The following is a 9,691-nucleotide window of genomic DNA, read 5'->3' as shown; positions in this document are numbered from 1 at the left end:
CCAGGGCCACCGGAGCCTGCGCCCAGCCGGCCCGCCACTTGGTGGGTGAGGCCGCTGGAGCGTCCGGGTTGCGGTGGGCAGGGCCAGTGACCGGAGGGGGCGGGCCAGGATGGAGCGAGGGGAGTGGGCAGCCTCCGCTGGAGTTTAGTGTTGGGGAGCCAGACGGCGGGCCAGGCCTAAGGAGGAGGCAGGCTCTCTCTGCATTGATCCATCATGTGCACACACCTCTGACCCACGCACAGGTGACCACCACGCTCCTCTGCCTCCATGTCCACCCCGCTCACCGGGGTCTCCATGTGTCCTTCCCAGATTGAAGTCTGAGTTCCGGCTGGGAGTGTGCTGTGTGGGGAAGGGGGCACCAGCCAGGCCCTGGAGGCGTATGCAGCCCAGCTCCCTGCCGTTCGGACTTGGGGCTGAATGACGAAGGAGGCGGTGCCTGTGTAGGGGGTAGCTGGGGCCTTGGGCTAGGGGTTTGGATCTTGCCACAAATGGCTTGTAGGCTGAGGGCAAGGTGAGGGCACAGGTAGGACTAGTGCAGTGATGGCGAACCTTCTGAGCTCGGCGTGTCAGCATTTTGAAAACCCTAACTTAACTCTGGTGCCGTGTCACATATAGTAATTTTTTATATTTGCAACCATAGTAAAACAAAGATTTATATTGTTGATATTTATTTTCTATATATTTATTTTCTATATTTAAATGCCATTTAACAAAGAAAAATTAACCAAAAAAATGAGTGTAAGAGGTTTGCCATCACTGACCTAGGCAGAGGCTCAGGGGGCACCCCCACACTCGGTGGTGCAGGCAGAGCCTGGAGTGCTGGTTGAAGGCATTTGAGCCAAGCTGAGCACACAGGTGGGTGCTGGAGATGTCACCTGGAACTAGCCAGTTCCATCCAGATCCTCCAGCAAGAGAGGATCTTAGGCCAACAGCCATTCTAATGATTAGTCATTCCTCACAACACCTGTCACGAGGGGCGTTTACGAGCCCTCTTCCATGGTGAGGAACTGAGGCACAGAGTGGCAGAGTGCCTTGTCCAGGGTCACACAGTCTGCTGCTCCCAGAGGTTTCCGTGGGCAGTTGGGGGCCACAGAGGGAGGGGAGAGCAGGGACGTTCCTCTCCACACCAGCCTCACCATCAGTGTCCCTCAGGGCGGCTACTTCCCTGAGAATGTCAAGGCCATGACCAGTCTTCGGTGGCTGAACCTGAACCGCACCGGCCTCTGTTACCTGCCAGAGGAGTTGGCTGCCCTGCAGAAGCTGGTAAGGAGCTGTCAGCGGGCAGGGTGGGTACCGTGGGGGCTGGGGCAGGTGGACAGAGCAGTCCAGAGGAGATGACAGAGAACGGTGTTGACAGGCATGAGCAGAGCTGGCAGAGGGAGAGGCTGGGTGTGTGCAGGAGCGGGCTGTAGAGGTGGACTGGGCCTGTGTGGCCGAGGGACCCCTGAATGGTGCAGAGTCATGGTGGCAGGTGGAGACTCCATAGACACCCCAGCCCCCCCACTGAGTCCCTGCCTCTTCGTCCTGGCCCAGGAGCACTTGTCTGTGAGCCACAACAACCTGACCACACTCCACGGGGAGCTGTCCAGCCTGCCATCTCTTCGGGTGAGTGTTGCCAGAGGCCACCAAGCTTGGGGGTGGGGACTGGAGTGTAGCCAGGGGCATGAGGGCAGGGCCAGACACCAAGCTGGGCCATCGCCCCTGCCCACCCCGTGTCCTTCCTGAAGGGGAGAGAATATAATAATGTCCTGTGTTAAGTAGCCTCTGGGTAAAAAAGAGAAAGTATCCAAAATTCCACCTATTTGGGGCAACGACTACAATAATAATGACTGGTAGTGGCTAAGCACTAGTCCATGTGGGTTTTCCTTATAATCCTGACCTCTGCCAAGTTCACAGATGACATTTGCCAGAGGTCACGGAGCCAGGCAGCGGGAGAGCTGGGGTGGGGGTTTGGCAGAAGGGGAGGTGGTCAGTGCGGCCTGCGTACACTGCTCCTCTCCATGGAGCTTCCGGTAGCCCAGAACACAGGCTCGGCCAGACCTTTGGGGCCTCGGCAAAGGCCGTTCCCACCCAAAGCCAAACCCCGAGATGGTCAGGACTCAGGCTGCTGGAGTTCCAATCGCTCTGCCACTTCCTGCCCGCGTGACCTCAGACAAGGCCCTTCCGCTTTCCGGGGAGGTTCCCGCGGGAACTGCTGTGAACGCCAGGTACCGCACAGACGGGTGACGGAGAGGCGGCCACAGCCCGGGCCCTGCTGTTACTGTAATCACCGCACCATTCCCCTCCGACCCCTCCTCTCTCCCCCTCAAACTCTCAGCACGTCTGTAATACGAGGTTTCAGTCCTAAGGGGAGAACACACAGACTCACTCAGTCCACACTGGTCTCTCTGGGCCAACCCCTCCCTGTTCTAGAAGCCGACTCAGAGCTACAGCCCTGTCTTGCCTCTGGAAAGGAGAAGAAGAGGGATATTCTATCAGAAAAGGTTCCCTGAGAACTGGGCTCGGGGGTCCATTTGAGCTGGGCTTTGAGGCGTGAATAGGAGCTCATAGGGAGAATAGGAAGACCTTGCCCGGTGGAGGGACTATGTGCAAGGCCGGGGGAGCACTCAGGCCTGGCCTCCAGTGAGCTTCCTGAGGGGCGGCCCTCCCTGATCTCTCTGCTTCTCCTGGTTTATCCCCAGGCCATCGTGGCTCGAGCCAACAGCCTGAAGAATTCTGGAGTACCCGACGACATCTTCAAGCTGGATGACCTCTCAGTCCTGGTCAGTGGCTGCCCATCCACTATGATGGTCCCTAAGGCCATTGTTATCCCATTTTACAAATGGAAAAACTGAGGCTTAGAGTAGTCAGTGCCTTGCCCAAGGTTCCTCAGGGAGTCAGATCCTTAACCTAGGCACCCTTCCTGCCAAGGTCTGGCTGTCTCCCTTTGGCCCTGAAACCCCCTCATCTGCTCCCCTCTCAGTGCCTGCCTGATCCCCCAGCCTGACCTCTGACCTGACCTTATCCCTCCTACCCAGGACTTAAGCTACAACCAGCTGACGGAGTGCCCTCGGGAGCTGGAGAATGCCAAGAACATGCTGGTGCTGAACCTCAGCCATAACAGGTGCCTGTCAGGCCGGGAGGTGCGTGGGGTGGGCCACAGCACAGTGTGGGCAGGTGGGTCCAGGTGGGCAGGCGCTGCTGATGGGTCGCCTCACGGCCCTTCTCCCTCCCTCCTGCCCCAGCATTGACGCCATCCCCAACCAGCTCTTCATCAACCTCACTGACCTGCTGTACCTGGACCTCAGCGAGAACCGCCTGGAGAGCTTGCCCCCGCAGATGCGCCGCCTGGTGCACCTGCAGACGCTTGTGCTCAACGGGAACCCCCTGCAGCACGCACAGCTGCGGTCAGCGGCGCTCGCCACGCCCTCCAGAACCCAGCCCTGGAGAACCTGGCCCCGCCCCTGATTCCCAGTAGCCCTGACCCTTCCCATTTTGGGTTTGGTGTGGGCTGTGTCCCCTGTGTTGTCCACCTCACCCCACAACTGTCCTTGACCTTGTCCCTTAGGCCCTCAGTCCTGTGCCCTTGCACCTCCCCCTGGCTGACCACCCCCTCTCCCTGCAGGCAGCTCCCAGCTCTGACGGCCCTGCAGACCCTGCACCTCAGGAACACCCAGCGCACCCAGAGCAACCTCCCCACCAGCCTGGAGGGCCTGAGCAACCTCACAGGTCGGCAGTGCCAGGCCCTCAGCCTCTGCTGCCCGCAGGCCCCTCACTCCTCTGGGGGAAGGGATGAGCCCTGCTTCTCCGCCCCCCCAAAGGAAAGGATAGCATTGCTTATGTTATGAGTAGCTCTCCCGTTGTCGTGGTGACTGGTAAGAACACCAAGTAATGAGCACCCAGTTTATGCGTAGACGCCCCGTGTAAGGGAGTTTCTCCTGAGGCTCGGAGGTTAAGTGACCTGCTGACAGCCACAGAGCCTGGAAGTGGTGCGGTGGGGTTCGGACAGGCCTGGCCGCGCTGGAGCTGCCTCGGGGGGGCCCTGGCTGATGCTCCCTCCCCCCACGCCCCAGATGTGGACCTGTCCTGCAACGACCTGACGCGGGTGCCCGAGTGCCTGTACACCCTCTCCAGCCTGCGCCGCCTCAACCTCAGCAGCAACCAGATTGCAGAGCTGTCCCTGTGCATCGACCAGTGGGTGCACGTGGAGACCTTGAACCTGTCCCGAAATCAGCTCACCTCCCTGCCTGTGCGTCCAGGCCTGGGGAGGGGGCAGGAAGGCTCCTGGGCGCCCCTGGCCGCTGCGCTGACTCCGCCCTGCCTGCTTTCTCTCCAGTCGGCCATTTGCAAGCTGACCAAACTGAAGAAGCTGTACCTGAACTCCAACCATCTGGACTTCGATGGGCTGCCCTCGGGCATCGGCAAGCTGGCCAGCTTGGAGGAGTTCATGGCCGCCAATAACAACCTGGAGATGATCCCCGAGAGCCTCTGCAGGTGTACTATTATGCGATAATACTCAAAGAGATGATTTTTTTTCTTCTCTTTTTGGCCAGCCACCTAATTCATTCTGATGTTGATGACTTGTTAGTGTCATAATTATAGGGCCTTTGAGGCTAAGTTTATATCATTAATGTAGAAAAGCATCATTAAATGATGCTCAAGTGTTGGTTTTTCTGATTTACAAGGTATATAGTTGGGAACCTCATAAACTGATGTGTTTGATGTGGCCTTCATCATCATACAAAATGGACCATTTACCTTGGCTTTGTGGATGGAGACTACACGGGTGGTGCCAGCGATTCTCAGTTTGGGTCCCCAGAGCCCCCTTTGGGAGGACCCTGACAGCATGAGGCCGGAGGACACAGTGCCCCTATGTGTGCCCTCCGGCTCTGAGCGCCCCCTCAGGCAGAGAGCAGAGGACCCCTCCGCCACTTCCAAACCGATTTGAGCAGAACATGTTTGTGCTGTCTGTCTCCAGAGCCCTTAATCTGCAGGTCACTTGGGAAAATCTCTGTCAACGTCACAGAAAGAATTCAGTCACTTAGCTGTGAGGAGGTGCTGTCCGCATGCTCCCGCCTGGCGCCTTTGCAGCGCCTCAGAGCTCACTGTTCCTTCACTAGCCGGCCCGCGGCCTCTGCCCTACCTGCCCCGCCCCAAGGACTGGAAGTTCCCCTGCCCCTCTCACCTGTCTCAGGCCCCGGCTCTGTCCCCACAGGTGCACAAAGCTGAGGAAGCTTGTCCTGAACAAGAACCGCCTGGTGACCCTCCCAGAGGCCGTCCACTTCCTGCCAGAGATCCAGGTGGGGGCGCCCAGGCCAACGCAGGGGTGGGGGCTGAGGGAGCGGGTACAGACAGACCCTCAGGAAGGATCGAGCACAGACGTGTCACTGGAATGAGAGGGACCCGCATAGGCCTCCTGGCGGGGTGGCCTTTACCGGGTGCTTTTGGGGAGAAGGTGAGCTACATCCCCGTATCCATGTCATGCTGGACGGCATGTAAGTCCCACCGAAGGGAAAACAAGGCCAGGACGGGCATTCGCTGAGCCAGGATGAGAACCAGGCCCCTGGCTGCAGCCCTGGCGGCTGCAAAGCGGAAACAAAGTTTGGTGTGGCCGGGAGGAGGGGCTGAGGCTCAGCGCCACCTCTGCTCACCCCGGAGGCAGGTCCTGGACGTTCGGGAGAACCCCAGCCTGGTCATGCCTCCCAAGCCCGCTGACCGCACCGCCGAGTGGTACAACATCGACTTCTCGCTGCAGAACCAACTCCGGCTGGCAGGTGCCTCCCCTGCCACCGTGGCCGCCGCAGCAGCTGGTAAGCGGGAAGGTCTGGCCTGAGGGGGCTGCTCTCTGGGGCAGCTCTCTGGGCACTGGTGGAAGGGGGTGGCCAGGGTGGCCGGATGCCCAGGGGCAGGCCAAACCGGGGCTTAGCCGTTTGCCTCTCCCCTAAGCAGGGGGTGGGTCTAAGGATCCCCTGGCTCGAAAGATGCGACTACGAAGGCGCAAGGACTCAGCCCAGGACGACCAGGCCAAGCAGGTGCTGAAGGGCATGTCGGACGTGGCCCAGGAAAAGAACAGGAAGCAGGAGGTAAGTCAGGCCCAGGGCTGGGACAGGGCCGGCGGCCCTGGGCTCTGGGCAAGACAGACTGTGACCCAGCTCACGATGGAACGGGGCCCTGGGCGAAGGCCCTGAGGCGGGTGAGACGCAGAGATGCCGGCGTGAGTGGCTGCACAGAACCAACCCGTGCGCTGTGACTGTGACCCCAGGAGAGTGCTGACGCCCGAGCCCCCGGGGGTAAGGTGCGGCGCTGGGACCAGGGCCTGGAGAAGCCGCGCCTCGACTACTCAGAATTCTTCACGGAGGATGTGGGTCAGCTGCCGGGCCTGACCATCTGGCAGATCGAGAACTTCGTGCCGGTGCTAGTGGAGGAGGCCTTACACGGCAAGTTCTACGAAGCCGACTGCTACATCGTGCTCAAGGTGAGGCGGGCACGGCCCGTGACTTGCCTTAGGTCGCTCAGCAGTCTCAGCACCGCAGCTTTGCCCGTGGAGGCGGGTGGGGGAGGCTTTGCACAGGAGGCCGGGTGGAGATGGCCCAGGCGGAGGTGTGGCCGCCATCCCCTCCTGGGCGGGGAGCCTGTGCCCATCCGAGCAGCCCCTTGGTGAGCTCGGGCCCAGGACTGCCTGGTGAGGGCTGACGTGACTGTGGCCTGGCCCCCAGACCTTTCTGGATGACAGCGGCTCTCTGAACTGGGAGATCTACTACTGGATTGGTGGGGAGGCCACACTTGACAAGAAGGCTTGTTCTGCCATCCACGCGGTGAACCTGCGCAACTACCTGGGTGCAGAATGCCGCACCGCACGGGAGGAGATGGGCGACGAGAGCGAGGAGTTCCTGCAGGTGCCGTGGGCTGGGAGGGCCGGCGAGGGCAGGGTCGAAGGGGTGGGGCGAAGGTGGTGGGCATGGCTAATGAGGCAGGCAGGGAGCTGAGACCAAAGTGGTTTTGGGTCAAGACTTGAAGCAGAAAGCAGGGGCAAAAATGGTGAAGGCAAGGGAACGAGATGAGGCCAAAGGTGGGGGGCCTGGGTTATTGGAGGCCAAGAGAGATGGGGAACTGGGGCCAATATGGCTAGGGGACAGGGCCACCACCTGGACACCAAGGGGCAGGGCCAAGGGCTGGACCGAGGCCAGTGGGCAGGGTTAGTGAGTGGTTCTGGCCTTTCTTCCAGCTGCTTAAATGTAGATGAGGCCACACTCGATTTTACCCAGATTCGCCCAAGTGTGCCCTCCTGTAAACCTTCTGTACCCAGTACTCATACCTCAGCATGCTATGCGCACCTGAACTGCACAGGAGTGAACACATCCCTCCGTTTGTACATCTTACCACTCCAGTATGTGTCTGTGTTTATAGACACAGATCTTATTCCTCCTCTGTAACGTCATCACAGATTTGTAGCACCCGGCACACCTGTGTACAGGTGGGATTGGTGGGAGGTGGTGTTAGCTCATGATAAAGGCCTGCCCCCTCACACACAGGTGTTTGATAACGACATTGCCTACATTGAGGGTGGAACAGCCAGTGGCTTCTACACTGTCGAGGACACGCACTACGTCACCAGGTGAGGTGTGTGGGTGGGCAGCATTGACCTGGACTGAGCTTGGAAGGACTGGGGGAGGGTGTTAGGGTAAACTGGTCCCGTGGCGTCCCTCCAAGCCACGTTTGCTCCGGCCTCCAGGATGTACCGCGTGTATGGGAAAAAGAACATCAAGTTGGAGCCTGTGCCACTCAAGGGAGCCTCCCTGGACCCCAGGTGAGTACCAGTGATGGGGATTTGGGCCTGGGAACAGTCATTGCCTGTAGCTGTCACAGCCCCTCCTCCCCTCCTGTCCAGGTTTGTTTTCCTGCTGGACCGGGGGCTGGACCTCTATGTGTGGCGGGGGGCCCAGGCCACGCTGAGTAGCACTACCAAAACCAGGTATGAGATGCACCCTGCTCAGGCATGGGCAAGGCTTTTGTGCAAAGCAGAATTGTCACCTAAGAAGGGGTAGGGGCCTTACTAAGGGCTTTGCACCTGTCCTCAGGCTTTTTGCAGAAAAAATTAACAAGAACGAGCGGAAAGGGAAGGCAGAGATCACGCTGCTGGTGCAGGGCCAGGAGCCCCCAGAGTTCTGGGAGGCACTAGGGGGTGAGCCCTCTGAGATCAAACAGCACGTGCCTGATGACTTCTGGCCACCGCAGCCCAAGCTGTATAAGGTGAGCGGGGCTGCAGGGCGGGCCTGACTCCACCAGGGCTCAGGCTGGGGGATGGGCCACGGACTCCGTGGTGACTGGTCTTCATCTGGACTTTGGTGTCGAGGGTGCCACCTTCTGGACAGAATCGCCCTGAGCAAAGGTCTGGAGGCTGGCTCTGAGTCAGGCCATTAGCATAGTGTTAGGCTGTGTTTGCTGGAAGGAGCTGCGGAGAGGGAGGCTGAGAGTGCCTGAGTGCCAGGCCTGAGAACCTGGCCTTAATTCTGGGGTGTTGTGAGCAGAAAAAGGACGTTAGAAAATTAGGAAAAATAGTAAGTTCTGGAGAGAGTAGGCAGGAAAAGTACCATTTACAAGTCCTTCCACTGATAGGATACCCTTACAATGACCTTGGAATGGAGGGAAGAAACTAAGGCCCAGAGAGGAGCAGGCAGCGGACCTGAGCTCACACAGTAGGCAGGGCCAGGCTCCAAATCAGGACTTGTGGTGGGGCTTGTGTCCCCAGACCCTGCCCCTACAGCGCTGGCCTTTCCTCCTGCTAGGTGGGCCTGGGCCTGGGCTACCTGGAGCTGCCCCAAATCAACTACAAGCTGTCAGTGGAGCATAAGAAGCCGCCCAAGGTGGAACTGATGCCGGGCATGCGGCTGGTGAGACGCACAGGAAGGAGGGCGAGGAGGCAGGACCTTCCCCTTCAGCCCAGCACTGGTTGACCCCAGCCTCTGGCCCCGCAGCTGCAGAGCCTGCTGGACACGCGCTGTGTGTACATCCTGGACTGTTGGTCCGATGTGTTCATCTGGCTGGGCCGCAAGTCCCCACGCCTTGTGCGTGCCGCCGCCCTCAAGCTTGGCCAGGAGCTGTGCGGAATGCTGCACCGACCACGTTACGCCACGGTCAGCCGCAGCCTGGAGGGCACTGAGGCGCAGGTAGCAGTGCGGGCCAGCTGTCCGGGCCACACCCCGGGGCTCCTCCCCAGGATTCTGTGGATCCGTCAAAGCCCAGACCCTCTGAACCAGCTACTGCCCTGCAGAGCTGAGCCACCCCCACCGCTTCTGTGCTGTTGCCAGGCCCCGCCCCTCCATGCCCCTCTCACTCCCGCTTCCTAGGCCCCCTTTTCTTGGGCTCCATCCTCCGTGACCTGCCCCTCCCCCTTCTGGTTTCTAGACCCCACCTTCATACCCCCATGTCCACCAACCGAGCCTCACTCCATCTACTTCCACCCCAGCCTTAACTGCTGACCCTCACTTGTGTTTTCTCCCCTTGGCAGGTGTTCAAAGCCAAGTTTAAGAATTGGGATGACGTGTTGACGGTGGATTACACACGCAATGCAGAGGCCGTGTTGCAGGGCCAGGGACTTGCCGGGAAGGTGAAGCGTGACGCTGAGAAGAAAGATGAGATGAAGGCTGACCTCACTGCACTCTTCCTGCCAAGGCAGCCGCCCATGGCGCTAGCAGAGGTGGGGTCGGGGCCT

General features: G+C 59.6%; 1 protein-coding gene across 1 annotated transcript in view; it reads left to right on the top strand.

Moving 5' to 3' along the window:
- FLII (flightless I actin binding protein) overlaps positions 1 to 9,691 on the top strand; it is a 15,019-nt gene that overhangs the window by 2,627 nt on the left and 2,701 nt on the right. The window contains exons 2-22 of the mRNA XM_015570624.1: positions 5 to 242; positions 1,153 to 1,263; positions 1,534 to 1,605; positions 2,682 to 2,762; positions 3,018 to 3,103; positions 3,225 to 3,386; positions 3,605 to 3,708; positions 4,053 to 4,228; positions 4,316 to 4,473; positions 5,195 to 5,279; positions 5,642 to 5,789; positions 5,926 to 6,062; positions 6,242 to 6,454; positions 6,696 to 6,875; positions 7,512 to 7,594; positions 7,712 to 7,786; positions 7,868 to 7,951; positions 8,058 to 8,229; positions 8,766 to 8,870; positions 8,955 to 9,146; positions 9,488 to 9,676. Coding sequence (XP_015426110.1) covers positions 5 to 242; positions 1,153 to 1,263; positions 1,534 to 1,605; positions 2,682 to 2,762; positions 3,018 to 3,103; positions 3,225 to 3,386; positions 3,605 to 3,708; positions 4,053 to 4,228; positions 4,316 to 4,473; positions 5,195 to 5,279; positions 5,642 to 5,789; positions 5,926 to 6,062; positions 6,242 to 6,454; positions 6,696 to 6,875; positions 7,512 to 7,594; positions 7,712 to 7,786; positions 7,868 to 7,951; positions 8,058 to 8,229; positions 8,766 to 8,870; positions 8,955 to 9,146; positions 9,488 to 9,676 — 2,851 coding nt within the window. The remainder of the gene's footprint in view (positions 1 to 4; positions 243 to 1,152; positions 1,264 to 1,533; positions 1,606 to 2,681; positions 2,763 to 3,017; positions 3,104 to 3,224; positions 3,387 to 3,604; positions 3,709 to 4,052; positions 4,229 to 4,315; positions 4,474 to 5,194; positions 5,280 to 5,641; positions 5,790 to 5,925; positions 6,063 to 6,241; positions 6,455 to 6,695; positions 6,876 to 7,511; positions 7,595 to 7,711; positions 7,787 to 7,867; positions 7,952 to 8,057; positions 8,230 to 8,765; positions 8,871 to 8,954; positions 9,147 to 9,487; positions 9,677 to 9,691) is intronic.

This window comes from Myotis davidii, unplaced genomic scaffold (assembly GCF_000327345.1).
Source record: "Myotis davidii unplaced genomic scaffold, ASM32734v1 scaffold207, whole genome shotgun sequence".
Classification (NCBI taxonomy): Eukaryota; Metazoa; Chordata; class Mammalia; order Chiroptera; family Vespertilionidae; genus Myotis; species Myotis davidii.
This window is presented reverse-complemented; position numbering and strand designations above follow the sequence as displayed.